A 19,678-nucleotide genomic window follows, 5' to 3' on the forward strand; every position below is an offset into this window, starting at 1 on the left:
GAAACAAAAATTGCTTCATTCTACTAGGGAAGTTGTTAACACTACGTTTATACAATTTTTGTAATTTACGTTTATTAAAATTGTTAAGATACATTTATGGATAATTTATTCAGCAAGTTTGTTTTACTGGACAAGTAAAGGTATTTTACATGGTACACCCTCTAAAAGTATCAGGACACCTACTTATTTAGTATAAACTGTAATTCTTCATTCAGTTTAGGTAATGAAATAATGGAAAAACTAATAAAACGGATGCAGTAATTAGTCCGAGAAGTAATTAAAAAACGCGGCGGACATTTCGACGAAAAGAAGAATTTAGTTTCCTTTTATAAAATTGACATTATATTTAATACACTGTAAAATGTATATATGTACTTGTCACAGTTTAATATAATTAACTTTGAAATAAATTTAAGAAATTATAACAATTTCCTATTGGTTTTACAAATTTATTTAATTTTCTGTATATTTCTTAATACTTTGGGAGGGGGGTGTATATTTTAATAAAAATCATTAAAAATCGGAATATATATATATATATATATATATATATTCCGATTTTTGCCGATTAAATGCCTGTTAAATACATGAAGCAACATAAATACTTTAGGTGCTCCGTAAACCTAGCGTTAAAGGCAATGGAGTTCTAATAATCGTAGTTGTAAAAGAGATAATAGCATAAACGGTTAAGGACGCTATGAAATAAAGCAAACCCTAATATAAATGTTACCTACGCATAAAGGCAAACAATATTGGTACCATAAAAGAAGTCTTTTAGAAAAGACTTTTCTTAGACAAAGACATTTTCAGAAGTTTACCTACAGGACAGATCTTTCCAGGTACAATGAAAATCATTTACTGCAGCACGCTTCTACCCGGCTCCCCGAAAGGTTGAAACATTGTTTGAGGAAGGTTGTATGAAACAGGTAGGCGGGGGTGAAATTTCTTCGCCGCAGGTGTCAAAACCGGCGCCGGCGCCTGTCCGGTCGCACACTTTCCGGTTTTACCTGGACGATGAGTCCGAAATCGTTGCGCAAAAATTACCGGCCGTTAAGTGATTCGAAACAAAAGGAAAACCGTCGGCATCGAGTGCTAATGTTCGGAGCGTGTTTGTCGTTCGTTTAGCGAGTGTCTGAATTTCGCCGCCCTCGATGCGCATGCAAATATACGTTCCGCGAGGTTCTGTGTGATTTACGAAGTATTTAATGTTACCCTTCTTTCGAGTTGCGAATAATATATGCGTCCAATGGATCATCGATTGTATCGAATTTATTATAAAGACATTATTTAATATGGGCTATTAAACAATTTCTAAAGAGGAGTTCGCGCTGTGTGACTAAATCGATGAGACACGAACTGAATTAGTGTAAATGACATGCATCGATCAATTGGAATTGATGTGCACGAGAAATGGTTAATAAAAATGATGAGAATCAAGAGAACGTGAGATAATACTGATTAAAAATTGATAAATTGGTCAGTTGGAACATACAAGCAATATTAGGTACATTACAAACTTATTTAACACAAGAAAAGAATAGCAATTCGAAATGTTGAAATTGTTGAACGTTTTCTAAGTGTATCTGTTTTCCATCAAAGTTAATTTGACTAGGATTATGTGACGTAATAATAAATAGACCGCGGAGCAATTTACAACAGTGAATAAATTAAAATAATTGAAATGTACTATTATACTAATAATACTATATATTAAATAATAGCATAAAATAGCGCGCGAGCTCTTAACCGAACGAGTTTCTTCTTGTCTTCGAAGCTGTTTAAAAAAAAGTTCTGCATAGTCTACTGCAAATTATTTCTGCAACACAATTCAGTATATCCAGGAACGCGTGCTCCAAATTTTATTTTCTTCTGCTTCTTAAATGCACCAAGGAATTCAAGAATCTGGTTGAAAAATTGCCTATCGTTTTCCTGTTATTAAATGGTTCGATAGGTAACGAAATGTCTTTATTTAAAGAAAAAATTATTCAACGAAAGTGAAACAAAATGACGTACGAAATATTTGTCACGGACTAGTCGCATAAGGGGTTACAATGTACTCATCGTACCTCCGTGGCTCCCGAACAGCCATCGCCACCCTGTAGAGCTAAAACGCAAGCCAGAAGAGTCAACAGAGAACGTGCTTTGAGCAATAAAAGTGCATGCAACGGGCGGATCTTCGGCAGCACCTGAACCTTGGACCTTCTCGCCTTGCCCGAAACCGCCCCTCACTCCCACGAAATCGTCGATACTCCTACAATCCACCTGTTCTCCCCCTCCGGCATCGCATGATAGAGTATAAGCGGACGCTTCAAAGCAGAACTGCCGGGTAAAAGGAGTCGGGACGGAGCTCTCGAAGATTAAAGCACGCTGACACCTTAAAGACGAGCCCCATAACAGGCCGATACCTTGGCGGGAACGAGAGGTCAGGCAGCGGACAGCTTTTTTGGGGGATGAATGGAAAGGGTTCAATGCGTCTTTCGGCTTCTTTATTGTTCGAATGCCGCGGAAACATCGATACAGACATCTTGCGGTTCCTTCGGCGAAGCAGCGGCCATCCTTTGCCGCCAGCGAAATGAACGAAATTATTTGGCTCCTCAAATGCTCGGAGAAATTTTAACGGTGCTGAAGCGAACCTCGATCCCGCAGTCGAAAATCGCGATGAATCGTCGAAAGTGTAATCTTTAAAATCTCTCTCGTTACAGTATATAGATTACGGTTGCAGATAAAACAGTTACGACTACGAATGTGATGCATGGGATCCAATCTTGTCATTTAGCTGTTTCAACTGACTAATTCGACAGAATTTTTCAAACTGGTCGACCTAAAATTTATTTAATTACGTTTGTAAGACAAATGTAAAGTGTACATACATAGAATATTAGCCAATATGTAAATTTACAAATTAAACTAGCTGTGTATAATTTATAAAGCTCGCTCGTGGTTCAGATATATAATAAACAACAGAAATTAACAAAATAAATTCGACATCCGCTTGCGACGAAAAATCTAGCAACATAGTTTAATGGAAGTATAGTTTAATTTCCAATATCCAAACGTCTGAATCCATGCAGATCATTCAACGTTAAAATGATTTACTCATATATGTACTTCCTTCTTTGTTCGCTTCATAAAGTAATATAAAATAATCGTTCGTGTTAAGAAATGTCAGAAAATGTCAAAATTTCCATTTTCGGAGTAGATGAGAAATTACAGAAAATAATGTGTAACGTACATTGTCCATTGTATACGAATTGTAGTAGAGTGTGCCAAACGTTTGTTAACAGAAAACCGAAAACAGCCATCATTTCGCATATTAATTCTTATTGCGAATTCCCGTGTTACACATTAAATTCGTTCGTAGAAAACTACCGGCTTATCGAAAACCTCATCAATGAGAAATTCTCGGCAGCGCAGAATCGAGTCTGTGTAATGAATAACGTGTTAAAAATCGTGACTAAAACGTTAATAGGTTCCCGTGGATCCGTTAACGCGAAAGAAACGCGGTCCGCGGAAAGTGCGACACCGGTCCTTGTCTACAGACACAGCCGCGCACAGAGAGAGAGACGCACGCATGCACACACATACCGTACAGCCGAGTATGCTCGCAGCATTTCCCTGACGGCGCTATAAAAACCGCGTAAGCGCGACGAGAATACAATCGAGGAGCGCGAGCGCAGAGCGCGCACGGTGGGGAAGCCCGTAGAATATTCACGCGGCATATAAAATCATAGAGACACGAGTGGCTTGCTATAATAATGCATAAGGGGGCGGAATCGCTGGTGACGCAGGCCACGCCCCTCACGGCCGTCCACCTAGTGGGAGAACCGGCGCAGGAAGGGGGATGAGTTGAGACGAGCCTCGAGTGGGGAGTTACAGAAACACAACTGAAGCTGAAGCAGAAAATCATCCGAACCCGTCAGACGGAAATTCTCCCTTTTCCTTCGAGCTAGGGGCGTGTTTAGCGGAAAGTGCCGATAGCTGATTAATGTATCAACGATCCGGCTAAATAACCGAACGCGTAGGCGCGTCCATTATTTCGCTGCGACCGGTTATTTTAGAAAATATTTCGTCCCGTTTAGCTCGGCCTGCCGAATGAACGAAAGGGTTGTTTGTGGTTTTACCGGAATCCGACAGAAATGTGCGGCGCGCCCGACAGCTTAGCCGTATCGACGAATTAAGTGTTACGCGTGTGCGCGGAGAAAAAAATGTATTTCACGGTTCGCACTCTCTAGAAAATCGCTTTCCGTGCCACTTAGGTACGTTTCCTGTACGCGGTCGCATTCCTGACACACTTATGCGAACGAATCTTATCCGTTTTATAAAACAAACCGGCGTTTTGTGAGCAACGCCTGTAGGGTAGATCGCGGTTGATACTGGTCACGAAGTATACCCGCCGACTACAGTTCGCTGAATGAAGATACGCTGTTTCTCGGGAAATGACGGGAGATGGTGGAGAGATATCGTCGCGGAATCTGTTGATTTATAAGCAGGAATTGCGTCTACAAAGTCGATTTCACGCCGGGATTGTTAAAGACGGGGTGAACGCGGTTAATTCGTAATTGCTGCCAGAGCTTTTACCAATCTCGAACTTCTGCTACACTTGCCAGTTTTTACGAATGTTTGATACGATCGATCGATACAACCGCAACAACTTTGTTGGTCCCTTTCGTATCGAAGCAAATATTCATCCTGGGTAAAAAATTTTGTAGAGTAGCTACATCGTTTGGTATCACTGGACATGTCAGATAAATACCGACGGTTACGTTCATTATTCTTTTTACTGCAACAGAACAGGTGATTCTAATCTGAACATGCGAAGGAGATCCATCTAGTTCACAGATGTCCGACGCTCTCAGTTAACCGAAGTAAGTATTCTTGTTCCAGGATGCGGCACAAGCGGAAGACCGTCAAAACTTTCCCGAAATATTAAAGACACTATGCATGAACAGTTCCGAAATCGTTAGCAAAGCTCGAATCCAAAGCAAAACCATTCGACTCGTCACACATCAAGTTATGACGGATGCGAACGTTTCAGCAAGCCCTGCGCGAGCCAGAAGAAGAATCGCCGCTGCCGAACGACGCGGGCGCAACGACAACCTTCGACTTCCGTTCGACGAGATAGAGACGCGGATGCGGCGTTAATAATTCCGAGATAATCGTGCGCGCAGGCGGAATAAGAACGGAAGTGGATCGGTCCGCGGCGTACGAATACTTTTTTCCGGGCTCTGTACTCATCGAATTGATTCAGATTCATGAGTACACATTGAACTTGATCCCACCCCTGGCGAGCGTCGGTCTGGTTCCGACGGTGGGGGTTCCCGGTCGTTTCGGTGGGGGTTCCGCGTGGGCAATGGGAGGGGGAAGAGCGCGCGCAGGCCTATCCCCTCCATCCCCACCAGGGCGCGACAGGGAGCGCAGGAGAGGGGCGTCGCGATGTCAGGCCCAGAGCTGGTCCGTCCGTCGTCCGGCCGACTCGAGGCACCAGAGTCGCGGATATTCGCGGGAGAATATAAAACCATAAACACATATACAATACAGTAAACTCGGCACACGTACGCAACGGAACACGACGCAGCCGATCCGACGAGCCAAACATTGGCGAACGTTACGCACGCGTTGTCCCGCGTGGACAGACGGACAAAGTCGCTCGGTGACACACGTGCGCACACCGGTGTGTGTCGGTGGTCCACGGTATCGAATTTTAAGTGTGTGACAGAAGGCATAGTGAGAACCGAGAGCGCTAGATAGATAGATAGACAGCGAGAAAAAGGGAGGGAGAGAGAGAGAGAGAGAGAGAAAGAGCGAAATAGATATAGATACATAGATATTTATATACATACACGTACATATAGATAGACAGAGAGAGAGAGAGAGAAAGAGAGAACGAGCTAGAGAGAGAGAGGGAGAGAGAGATAGAGAGCGGTGCCACGTGCCGTTGGAGAAACTCGAGAGTGCGCGGTCTTCAGGATGGGTCGAGTGTGTTACTGGCCGAGTTGAGAGGAGCGTTCTTTCCGCATGGGATCGTTCAGGAAGTGGATTAGCGCGCGCAGGGAGGTGCGGCTCCCTGACAGTGTCGATGGTGAAGTACAGCAGTGAATCGGTTACTCTGCCAGCGAAATTACCGAGTGCGGAACCGGAACCGGAACCGGCGCGGTCCTCGCCACGGCGTGGACCGATGACGTGTCGGCCCGTCTAAGCAGCATTTCCCTCGACTCGGCCGGGAGACCCGGCCAGGAATCGCCGCAACCAAGGATCAACAGGCAAGAAGGGATGTCACGGAGAAAGCAGGCCCGACCTAGCCGTGCCCACCTCGAGGAGGATCTTGTCCAGGGGCCCCTGCTGATCAATGCCGTGGGAAACGTGAACGAGACCCGTAAGTGAAACAAAACCAACCCAGCGCAGTGCGTTTCGAAACAAAGTGCCCGAGTTCTGTGAATTGAAACAGATGATAGGGATTCCGTTGTTGATCCGACGCGACGACAGGATAGAATTCTACCGCTCCGAATACTTCCGTTTCTAGAATCACCCGGGCCAAGTGAACCGGCGTTATCCGGCCGACTCCTGTGCAAGGTAGTTGTGCACCTTGCCTCGTTGACAACGGAAAGTGAGCTGAAACGTGTCGCAGTTTTCCGACTGTAAACCGCCCCCCCCCCCTCCCCCCGGAGACGGTACCCGCTCGTTCGGCGAGTGCTTTGGAACTCGAGAGTCAAGTGTCACTCATATGTTCAGTGCTGTCGACTAGGTTCTTTCGGAGTGAACCGGGTCGCGACCCGATTGCTCTCGGAGCGATACATTAGCTTCCTCGTCCGTTAGGGAACGTATAATCGCCGCGGAGGAGAGCATCGACTCTCCGTTTCCGTAGGGAACACCGCGATAACGTAGAAAGTTGTTCGACAGTAATAACTTTCGAGCCGTTTCCGATATCCCGGCATTATCCATCTGTGACATCCCGGCGTTATTATCTCGCGTCTGGGATGATTTAACGATGGCCGGCGGACTTTCTAAAATATTCTTCGGATGTTCAGATAAGCGTTCGTCGCGCGTCAAATTCTGCGGGAACCATAGTCCCACGGCCGTGTCACCCGGCTCCCGGTGAAAGTAGGGATTTCCCTTCAGAGGTTACACGGTTTTTCGTATTTCGGAGCTCGTTGGTACCTGCCGGCCGTCGGCGGTGGCGAGATCGGTGACGAGTGCAATCGAAACTCGATTCACTGCCGCTCACCGTCGGACTTCTCGCGCCGCGAACCATCGTCGATGGTCCTCTCCGTGGGCCTTCTCGACAACCCATTCCCGCCAAATCGAACCAAGTGCACCCGATCGGCCTTTCTCGATTTTCACACAACCGCCGTCCTAACGCGGCGAATACTCTCCTGTCGACGCTGAACGAGACACGTTTAAACTCGATGCGCGTTGGGTACGTAAAGTCCACGGATTTGGAAGAAGTCTCGTTGTATTTTAGCAGAAGGAATTTCGCGATGGATGTGCTGGTAGATGCTTTCAGCTTGGGTGTTCTTGATTCCCGCTAAATGTCGCAACGTTCGTCTTCGCGGCGACTTTAGAAGTCGTAGCAACGATGCGCAGGGAAAACGAATGGCGAAGACAGGTTCCACGAAGTGCGACGACCTGTTCGAAAACGCAACGAGCCTGATGTCACTTGCCACCCGTTCGGCAAACGTTCCGGTCGCGAACGAGCGACGAATCGCGAACTTAGAACGATAAAGGAATCGTGATTGTTGTCGGATTTTCCACGGTCTTCTCGTAGTCTCCTTTAAAAATAGGCTGGTTGCTCGCTCTTCGACATTAAATATTTCTCGATACGGTTCGAAGATGTTTAATCAACAAGAGTGGCGAATATAATGTTCATCGAACCGATGGGAAAGAAACGGTGATCTGTCGGGGACAGTTTGGGATAACGGAGGAATCGTTGTTCTAACATTAGACCTGTAGCGCGTGTTTCCAGAAGAATGACGCGGTAGATTATTACGAGGAAATTCCGAAGACTAACGCTTATTCGATGGTCCTTGCGACCCGCGTCGATGATTTTTTTCTCGGATGAATGATATTCTCTTAGGTAAAATTTGACGAACTCTCTCTCTCCTGATTGTGCTAAATAAAACAAACACACCGGCCGTAGGAGCACGATTGCAAAATGAACGGTGCACGACGTTGGTTCTTCTGTCGATTGTGAGCAGCGGGAATGCGATATTGGAATTGTAGGTGTTTCGAATGGCGGAATTCTGTTCTATTTGTGCTCACAATCGATGCATTTCACAATCAGTGTGATGGAATTATTAAGCTCTTTTACGTTCTCCTCGAGCCCCGGCGAAGTTTCAGGCGGCCTTCACCTGTAAGGAACAATTTTCCAGTCACGAAGAAGTCGCGAATATCGCGAATAATAACGTGAAACTTTCACGAAAGCATACTGCAACGGAACTTGTAATCACGCGCGAGCATTTGCTGTTCATAAAACCGTGATTAAGGTGAGAGAACATTGTCGAACCAGAAATAGAGAATTCATATTAGACATTTAAACAAGTTTCCAGAGAAGTCTGAACTCCGTTGACGCTTACAGCGTTCGATAAATTATTAGTATCGTATCAACGTCGCGGTGGTTTAATTCGAATGGAGCCGAAATTTTTATGACACGAGATCGCTAATTATAGGTGTACGTGTCGGGTAAAATTATGCTCGGGAGTTCATTTAATTACGTTCTAGTACCGAGTTGAGGACTTCGGTTCGTTTCTGCTATAAAACGTGGAATTTTTCTAAAAGTCAGTGTGCAATGTTTCTTAGCACGAGTGCATAATTCTGATGCAATTATCTTCTCAGCCGCTGCTTTTTAATATTTAAACGGTTCTGCAATTTCGTATTGAAGAAATTTATTATATGTTCTTTGGAATATATTCATCGATAACCAACGTAGTTTCGATATTACGTACAGTGTCCAATGTGAAATCGTACGTACTCGTACTACTTTTGTCGTGTATGTAAAGAGTAGACGGCAGATTTTATGCATTTGCGACAAAAACAACTTGCTCCAATACAAACTGGTGAAAACATCTGAAGCATTTAAAGATACACTGTTGCACTATATTCAACTGATTAAAATCCTTAACCATGGAAATCGGTGTCTGCGTTGCTCCACTATCTCGCAATTAGTGCACCTAATTTTCATTTTGCATCAAAATCCGCGGTCTAGTAATAAGCAGCGTCTCGGGGCGCAATCCGACCAACGCGCTCATAACGATATAATATATTACATAGTGGAGGACGCAGCCATTAACTTATCGAAATAGATAAAATGAATTGGTTCATTTAGAAAATAGCACGGTTCTATTTTAAACGCACGTATATGAGGAGTACAAAGGTCACCTAAACTAGAGCCTCATTTGTTGAAGCAGAAATATATCTGCGAGTCCTCAAGCAATCCTTAAACAATTTATCTTGAGAACGAGCATACTAAAAGCGTCGATAACGTGTCGTAGAATTACTGGGCATTAGCCTAATATAGTTGTTTGAAATGAACTCCTTAAGTGCGACGGAATTGTAACATCGATAATAAAATTAACGTGCTTGAAAATCAAGCGGCGAAATAATTCGTTAGCCGTCACCAATTATATAACATCGTTTACTGTATAATTAACGAAAACAACGAACCGGGTTCTACTGTTGAACATTAATAATAGTATTAGACACTTGCTCCAAATTGTCTATCAGTATACTATTAAATTTCCCTGCAAGTGCCGTTGTCTTATTCAAATAAAAGCGCATTCGCGTTGAAAAATTGTGAAACTTTGATATTCGATACTTTCTCGGGAGAAAATTAAACGATCCCTATCGATTAAGCATCGGAAAGCGTGCTTCCGAGGAAATCGGTCCAGCAATTGATTACTCAGGCTAAATCGAAGCGGCGAAATCCTTTGAAATCGAATCCCGCACGAAAAGAAAAAAGGAATTTCTCCGCGTGAAATTTCGCAGAACCCTCGTGAATCTCCAGCGGCACGCAGTTCGAAAAGAAACGTAGATAAGAAACGCGCGAGATTGAACTGCACGATCATCGTAGTTTATGTCAACGTTTGATCCTGATATTCGTAACTATAAATCGTAAACTTTGCGACGAAATTGATAAAATCATTAACGCACGGTTGATTACATTTTTAACATTCTTTGAGCTTTCGCGTTGCAACACGACCATAGCGAGAGCATTAGATTACAAGTAAACCGAAACCGAACGGAAACTGTGATCAATGTTAATGGGAATTTTGATTTTGCCATTTTCGTTGCAAACGCTAATTGTTTAGAGCGAAGTAACATCGGAATAGAATTTCTGAAACGCGTTACACGTTTGGTGAAGTGTGTTCTAGAATTTTTGGCATTCGATTGTAAAAGTTTCAGTTTTAGATATCTTTTACGAGCCGCTGTTGCCAACTAATAGTATTTATAAGCCTCGACAGTGTTGTCAGTGTAGAAATATTCAAGAATTTATTTTCCATTTCATTACTTTACATTGCGAACAGATAGATCGAAATAAATTCAGACAAATTATAGTCACGGCAAAATGGTCAAGACATTGCAACATTTGAATACGCTTAACTGAACAAATTACAACGATTCCCGAACTTTACCGAACAAAGAACGTCGAAATCTCCGCGAACGTACGATTTTCCTGTTCTTTTTTAGCGACAATAAATTTGGCAAGAAATTACATTCCGATTTTATGATCTGAAGCGGTGGACAAAAATAAAGGAATAAATTATACCAGAATTTAAAAGTGGACACGAACTCGGAGTAAGACATTAATAATCTCTGAAACGCTTTCACGAAATTGGAATCCCTCCGTAGCCATTGCTCCGTAACTTAGAGCGTTTTCTCGAACTCTAATTTTCATAAGAACCTTTTCATATTGCAACGCAGACGGTTATCAAGCGTCCTATGCGCGATGCAAGGACACTGAGTCACGACCAAAAAATTCAGACGATAAGTTGGAACAAAGTTTCCGTAAATATTGATCAATTATTAGTTATCCAGTCCAGTCCCATCGATAAGCTGTATCAACGAGCATAGTGCACTGTATATCGACGATCTTCTATGGAAAAATTCTTATCTGCTGCAGTCTAATAAAAAAAAAAACGCAAGGAGCCGCGTTTGCATAGTGCATTTTACACATCATTTCGTCATTTGCAAATCCAGCGCGACATACTATCTATACAAAATGCAATGTTATAATGTCGATTAGGTTTAGTAAAAAAAAAAAGAAACAAAAGCGCGTAGATATTACGATAATTGCAGTCGAAAAAATTCCGGACCGATAGTACATTTATAAATATTTAGCAAAGATAAAAATAGATATAGCTCGTGTTGCCAGTAAATGTAAGTGAGTTTAATGATCATTCGATCGTAATCTCTCAGCAGGAATGTGAATATTTCAGAGACAAATATCTGAAAATCGTGCATACCGCTTGCATTGACAAATGCGCTCCGGCGGAAAATTGTGTTATAAAATCGAAAATGACGCGCGCTCTCCGCGAGCATTTAGCGAGTCCTGGAGTATTATATAAGTAAAAATGTATTTAAGAGTTTGTCCGTTAAATCAGTCTAGTGCGTCGTTTGGTTGTGTGACTCACGTAAAATGTGTACGTTTCACCGCGACCGATCATTTTTTCTGTTTTTATGAAATTTGCAAATCCTGCAGACGCGATAAGCATGTTTTCGTCTGACTCGAATATGTTCCGCGTATTATTACAGAAACGAAAAGTTCTATTCGACGGACGCGTGTGTGCGACAGTTCTCGAGTTTAGTGAAGAAAAGAAACCGGCACGAGAAATTTTGCAAATGCATGTACCGTAACGACGCATGCCGCAATCGAACTCGCGAATCCGTCGGTGTCACTAGGCTACCGTTGATATCGGGTCGCGGCAACAACTTAATTTGCAAGTTGACCGATGATAACAACGATCTTACAAATTGTCGCAATCGGCGGCGCGGCGCGGAAATTCTGTGCAAATGAAACTCTTCGGAGCAGACTGCGAGCTGCTCGGCCGGCGATCCCGTTTTTACGATCGCGTCCGCTTAATACGAACCCGTGGTTTTACCCAGGATTCCGTGGAGTCGTCAGCGGCCGATCGAACGATGGAAGAAAAATCGGCGAATAAGAATCGCTCGGGCCCCGGCCGATCCCCGTGTGCCCGGTGCTAGAGTTAAGCAACGCTGTCGGCCATTTATTTCGTTCTAACCGTCCGGTTTATGCGTTTCTCAATTAAACGATAAACAGAGATATCGTCGGGCCCCGGGATACGAATTGCTGAACGTCCGGAACCCCGTGTTTCTCGATTAATCCTCGGACACGGCGCGCATCCTTCCCGCCTTTTTCAACGCGGCCGCCATTCGTAATGGCAAATTGTCGCGAAACCAGTGCGCGTAACAGTTTAATCATATCTCGTGATAGCCAACGATAAGGCTGCGATAACTTGTCCTGCTGATCGTCGGACTTTACCAACGTTCGCCTTACACAAAATTCAGAACTGCTTCTGCGGGCTCGACGTTCATTTTCACCCGGCGATTTCCATCGGTTTTGTTAACGCTTTGACTAACGCGCTAACAACCTCGAAAATTTCGCGAAGTCAAAGGTTTTTGTTCAATCAAATTCCGAAGTAAAAGGTTTAGTTCTACGATTTATTACGTTTTTATGTTTCGAGGATCTTCATAACATTTGGAAGATAGCCCAACTATGCCTTTAAAGGAAAACATTGCATGTCCGGATTTGGAAATTGTTAGGTCTACGTGTTAACTAAGTTGTAGAATATAGGATTTTTGTAAACAAAATGGACTCAAAAAATAAGAAAGAACAAGAGAACATTGCTGATAGAAACAACTAAGGATCCGATCTTTAAATAACCCGAAAGTGAAAACATGTGACACGTGTTGTTCTTTTTTGCAACCACAGGTAATAGATTATCGTAGAAATTAATTTTCAAATCTGAGTAAATAATTGCGCCATCCATGCGTGGATTAATGTATTCTCACATGAAGTCCCATAGAAATACAGAACTGTTACTAAAGCTCGACGTCGTCAAGGATATCGTACAATTTTTTAGTTTTTTTATGCAGCCCAAACCGTTCAGAGCTGTTTCAATAAAATCAACGCTGTTCATTCTTCCATTAACGACAAATTTTACAACGTGTGTGGCTTCTTACGTAAGGTTTCCCAAACAATTCAGAATTATTTCTGAGAATTCGACATGTTTCATTTTTACTCGGAGATTCGAACGATTTTATAGAAAGCTGTTTCTCATGCTAGAACTTTCCAGAACATTCAGAATCGTTACTATAAAATGGCATTTTTAAATTTGATCAGGAATCCTACAATTTGATGAATGCCTTCTGGCACGAAGTTCTATAAAAACGCAAAGCTGTTATTAAAGATTCGTCTTGGTGAACTTGAACAATTTTAGAAATGGCTTTGCATGTGAAGTTTTATCAAAATGCAGAACTATTTCTGAAGATTCAATATCGTTAATGTTTAATCGGGGAATCGTACGATTTTATTAATAGCTTCTCACGTGTCTCAAAACGTTCAAGACTGTTTCTACAGATGCGGTGTCGTTTATTTTTCCATCAAAATGTCAGCAATTTTTCCAACAGATTTAACGCCATCGATGAACAATTTCAAAACGCGGCTTCTTACGCGAGATTCCGAAAAATTCCGAATTGTTTCTGACGGATTCGGTGTTTTATTTTAACTGCGAGATTTGAACGATTTTACAAAGTTGCTTATGCTAGAAATTTCCAGAACGCGCAGGATCGTTTCTGTAGAATCGCTATTACATTTCGTTCAGGAATTTTAACAATTCTATAAATAGTTTCTTATATATGAAGTTCTATAAAAATGCACAGCCGTTCCTAAAGGTTCGACATCATCGATTTTCGCTCAGTGACTTAAACAATTTCACAAAGCTATTTATTATTGTAAAAATGTTCAAAACATTCCAACCGATTTCCACAGATTCAACGTAGCCAATTTTCACTCGCAATCAAGAATTGGAACAGTCTTATAACTGTCTTTCTATGCGAAGTCTTAACAGAAGTTCCAAATTGTTGCTACGGCTTTCCAGCTAAATAATTTCTCGAGTAAGAATATCCAAAAAATAAAAATAACTCTCCTCTATATAGATTTATAACGACTTTTAACAACACCAACTTTAGCCCACACTTCAAAGACGACATTTTAAATAATTTTCGCGAACATATATACATAATTATGTAAAATATCTCCCATGTTTTTAACGTTCCATTGTATCTACACAACTTTGATAATGTGTTTACTTCGTTGAATATTTGCGACACTTGTTCCAGTGACGTTTACCAAAACAAACAAACAAACACCCAGTGTAACGCGTAATAGACAAAAAATTAACATCATTTCTTGTAAACTCCATTTCTCTTTTATAAACTTACCATTGATGATCGAATATTCATATCCGCATAAAACACGTCGTTAGGATTATCTTTTTTTTTTCTTTGTTCATTCGTTGGCGTAGGAAGAAAACAGTTGGCGTCGCTTATCTTGACGAATTTATAGAGCCTGCAAGATGTAATAACATTATTACGAACGCCGACGCTGGTTCAACAATTAGTTATTCGCACAACACCGAAGTAACGTAATAAATATTAAGCCGATAACGATCGAAGAAACGCTCTATACAATGTAATAAGAACATGTATGAGGAAGTAATTGCAGAAAATAGATTACCAAAACGATTGTATTTCGCGCAATCATTGTTAGTATTTATCGTGGTAAATAGGATACGCGCGTGCGAAGAATATTCTAATGATCGTAAACGGAATTTAGAAAATAAATTTGCATTTATTTTAATAGAGATCTGCGTGAAGCGTGCTCGCTATGAATACGTATTCATAGAAACTACGGATGTTGTTTAATTTATATAGTTATCGTTTCATGTCAGACAAATAAACTAACTACAAAAATTATATTTTATATTCTTACCATCTGTGCATATCTTTCACTATACATCACACATGTTTTCCATTAATTTCCATACATGTACTTTCTAACATCACGATATTATCATTTTAATCCCGGAGTAACACCACATTCAAAGATCTAATTATATTCAGAACGAAACTGCTTTTTTTTTTTATTTTATATAAATCTATCCGACCCGTGTCTTTTACCGTCATTCTCGCGCAAAAATCTGTTCGACGTGTCGAAGTCCAGTTTTCGGAAGGTGACAACTGAAAGTCGCGTGAAACGTTTCAGCGTTTACAATTTCTCATTAGCGGAGCATGCATTATGGATTTTATTATAATTAGAAAACTGAAAATTAATAAAAGATATCGTTACTGGTTTAAATCGTTCTATGAATAATGAATAAGCGCGCGTTATGTTTACTCAGTGTTAAATTCCTCTTCCGGCCAGAAACTTGAAGATCTCGGAAACTTAGGTCCCGAAGCGCGTAATTAATCCTCGCGTAACGAACACTCGCCGAAATAGAAAAGTTAGGCGACAGTCCGCTCGTTCAACGCGACACCAATAATTCGTAGCTAGGAGAAAGGTAACAATTGACAACCCCGGACTCGTTATCTCGGAACCGTTGTAAAATTTAATAACATCCGTCGATGAACTGTAAACTCAGCGGAAAAAATCTGACGGCATATAATGAGACATTTCCATAAATATTGAATCGATCTTCGGGAATTTCCTGAGAGTCGCAAAAGCTCTTATTACCGAGCCGTGTTTTATTATGCCATAAATTAAGGGAATTATAAAAATGTTATCCAAATCGCGCCAAGCACCGCTCAACCGATTGAGGTATCGTTAATATTTCTTTCGTTTTTTTTTCCACGATGGAAGCCGCGCAGATGCGTTCACACCGAATTTTCTACTTTTTTAGAACGTGTTCGAGACAGCGTGACAAATTAAGCGAGAGAGAAAGGCACGGCACTCAAGTTTTTCCCTGAAAATGATTACATCGCGCGTATATTTACGCATGTGTTCATAATAATCGGTATATTTTGTATCATATAATACCGTTGTTGGAGGCAGTTTCTCTTGTGCGCACTACTTTGCCAAGTTAACGTGTTCGATTCGATGTATGAAACAACTCGTTCGCGATATTTGTTCGGTTGTAAGACAAGGTACCGTTTATAACGGTAAGCCAGATCTTTGTGCGTTTACAGCTGGCAACAAAATTCGGGGAACAGCGACAGAGAAAGTTTCATAATTCGCAAAAATAACGATCGCCGAAACTGCAGTTATATTTAATTCGCTTGAAGTCTACGAAAATAGCCATTTCCGTGAACCTTATCAAAACTGATTGTGCTTTGCTTCTCGCATAATCCAAGTGCTTTTTGGGACTAAATATAGGGTGGGTCATCTCTAGGTTTCTATTTAAAATTGCTGTTCGAACAAAACCGTTTAATATTTCTCAAAGCTTTTTGCTTTGTCAAAAAGAATAAATCTAGCGATTGATTACGAAAAATAATTTGTGGCACATGTTGCACCGTTGAAATTGTTTCTCACAATTAATCGGTAGGTTCACTGTTTTTAATAAGGCATTAAACTTTGAGAAATATATTAAACTTTTTTTTATAGCGATTTTAAAAACGAACCATCGTATGACCCACCTTATATTTCAGCTGGGAACAATACCTCGACGCCTGTTCGAAGAAATAATCGGTTCGCTGAATTAAACGCATAAATAAATAATTGAAGTATTCTATTTGTAATTGGCTTGAGGAAAGTTGACGTGACCTGCCGCAATAATGCCGATATGGTCATACGGAATTCAACTATGGAGCCGTGCCAAAAATTCAATAGCGATGTTATCCAACGTCTCCAAAATAAAACTGCAAGAAAGACAACCCCATGGTATGTCGGAGATGCGACACTGCATAAAGATCGTTAGATAAAATGATCGCATGATTTTCTTGCAAAACACGAGACGGCCTTTGGGAGTGAACTCAGAAATCATGGAAACGTATTAGCTGATTGATAACCAACATGCCGGTAGTAGTTGCAATTGAAAGTAGAAAGATTAAAAGTTTTTAAAAATGTCAATGTGTTATTTCTAATCTGGATAAATTATTGATGAAGAAAAAAGCTTGCTGTTTGGTTCATATTTCTTGAAATTGAAGCAGCCAATTTTTATTTTGCATAAAAATCCGCGATCTATTAGGAACAATGCTCCCAAGTTCGCAGAAAATGTTTTCTTAATTTTTGTGAAAATGGCCAGTTCCAATTTTTACAACAATTTAAAAATAATTCAGCAGGTTTCCGTGTCAACTAAATTAGATGCAGACGTCGAGAACCGTTATCGTTGATACATCGTTTTCTAAATTATAAATAATCATGTAGATGATCAGTTTGCATGAAAAATGAAACAATTGAAAACGAAGATATATCTCGAGTACAGTTTAAACCTCTCGAATAATCGTATCTCCTCTTCCCAAATTGTCCATTTTTATGTACAAGCTGTGAGGGTCAATTAGGGAGAATTTACTGTAGCTGCGTCCGATTTTAATCATTTATTGTTATACGATTACATGCTAAAAACACATACGCATAGAGTAAGCAAGAAACGTAAAACGCAAGCACAATTGGCATTTTCTTTTTAATAGAACACCTAGTCATAATCGTAATTATAACAAGCTAAATACAGACGTATGTAAGTCCGTAATATTATAACTTTGTTTATATACTGCGTTGTTCGAACTGCATAAAGAATATTTATTAGTGCACAGTGCTAACAACACAGCAACAACAAAAAGTTAATTAATAGATCCAACAGGCTAATTTAATAGATCGACAACTTTACTCTTTGTTACTCATTCTTCCCCTATATTGTGGTACAGTTAACGCGCTCACTTGCGACCAGAGTTAGATATTTATATCCATTTGTATGAACGTTATAAATAGACGGCGGATATTTATGCAAAATATTTTCGATATTGATTGCAACAGAAATTCGATGAAATCAATTGTTTCAACAACCTTGTATCAATATTTGCCTGAAACACGGAAAATCTACTAGTCTCGTTATAAACGCACTTGCATCATTTCGGCTAAGAATTCCGTACAGTGTGCACCTCTGCAACGTCAAACTGTTCAAGACATGAACTCCGATATAAATAGTTCGGTTATTATAGCGTTAATGCGCTATTTATTTCCTGCTGGTTGTCCGAATACTTATGGTCGTTAGCGCGTGTATAAATGCTACATATATTCTGCGGTTGCACGTAATACCTATTAGGAGGCAACGAGCATCTGTTAAGAGTCAAGCGTGTACACCGCGAAGAGGCGATCATTTCCCATTAAACAGAGGTTCCCGTTTTGTTGTGGAAAAGTGCTACGAATAATTTCTTCTTCAAAATCTCGACGATCCGGCGAATCTCAATTTACCCTGCCAGTCTGTCTTCCAATTAAGTCGGGTTATGGTACACTCTACTGTAATACAGTATTGCTATGTCGGCGACAAGTCGCCGACAGACGAATAGAGAGAAGTTGTGCCGAGGTTCGCCGGTGTTGACAACGCACTAAGGGGGTGTGTTGGTCCGTAATATGTGTGACAAGCGACTAAGCACCGTCTAACATCCGACTTGACTGCATATTAATAGATCCTAATATACGCGTCGCTCGGCATCGTTACGTCTACCGTTTGTTCCGCGAACTATAGAGACTATTAGAGCGTAGACGGTGCGAGCACGTAAATTTTTCTGCGTTCCAACAAAAAATTCTACAACCACGCCGGGTATCTCAGAAGAACAAGAGATTCGGTTCCGCTTGATACATCGTTCACAGGCCAGTGAGAATCAGTTTCTGCAACTGGACTTTCATGCAAATTCACATTTTTACAAACGCGAACAGTAAAATAATTATAGTTTCGTGTAAATTAAAATTAATTACTCAGTTAATTACTTAGTATTTAATTAGTTCAGTATTTAGTCAGGTTTTCCAATGGTATCGGCACAGAGATTGATTAACGTTGAAAAATCATTACACTTTTAAACTGTGCAAAATATAATTTTTTTGATCAATTGCGACAAACCGAAATCAAGTGAAAATTTATTATTTTCTTTTAAATAATTTCAGTAAGATAATAACGATGTAAGGGTTGTATTCTTAAAATCTTCCAGTTTTTTATTACACGGATTTTTATGCAAAAAATAAAAATTGTCAGGCAAAATAGGCGTTTATTTCTTTTTCTAACAACTTTAGCAAGTCGAAAATAATTCAACGATATTTTTAATATTTCGAATTAAGCTACAAAATTGCTATATTACAGTTCGATACGGTGTTTCCATTACTAAACTTATTTATACTTAATAAATTAGTGAATATCCAAGAATAGCATTAGTTAATACGTTCATGTTTATATGAAATGAAAAAACTGATGTACCGAAAGTATTATGGTTTTTGAGTTATTGTTATTACGCAAATTAATTTTTTAGTGGAATCACTTTGAAAACATGGCTACTGGAGCTCTCCTGATAATTGATACCGTTAACGATGTTAGAAAATTGAAAATCAGTCGACAGAGTTCGCTAGATCCGAACGAGAATGCCACATCGAGACACATTTATTCCGATTCACAGTATAATCGATAGAAACGAACATCCCACGCGCATCGATTGCGGAAGTCTACATTGCAAATCGACTCGG

The 19,678-nt window shown here is 40.7% G+C and overlaps 1 protein-coding gene across 3 annotated transcripts in view; it reads left to right on the forward strand.

Moving 5' to 3' along the window:
* Window positions 1–5,461: 5,461 nt before the first annotated feature.
* Window positions 5,462–19,678, forward strand: part of salm (spalt major) — a 121,999-nt gene continuing 107,782 nt past the window's right edge. For all 3 annotated transcript variants that reach the window (XM_033469648.2, XM_033469650.2, XM_033469651.2), the window contains exon 1: window positions 5,462–6,373. In XM_033469648.2, coding sequence (XP_033325539.2) covers window positions 6,271–6,373 — 103 coding nt within the window. In that variant the 5' untranslated portion in view covers window positions 5,462–6,270. The remainder of the gene's footprint in view (window positions 6,374–19,678) is intronic.

Source organism: Megalopta genalis, chromosome 10 (genome assembly GCF_051020955.1).
Source record: "Megalopta genalis isolate 19385.01 chromosome 10, iyMegGena1_principal, whole genome shotgun sequence".
Lineage (NCBI taxonomy): Eukaryota > Metazoa > Arthropoda > Insecta > Hymenoptera > Halictidae > Megalopta > Megalopta genalis.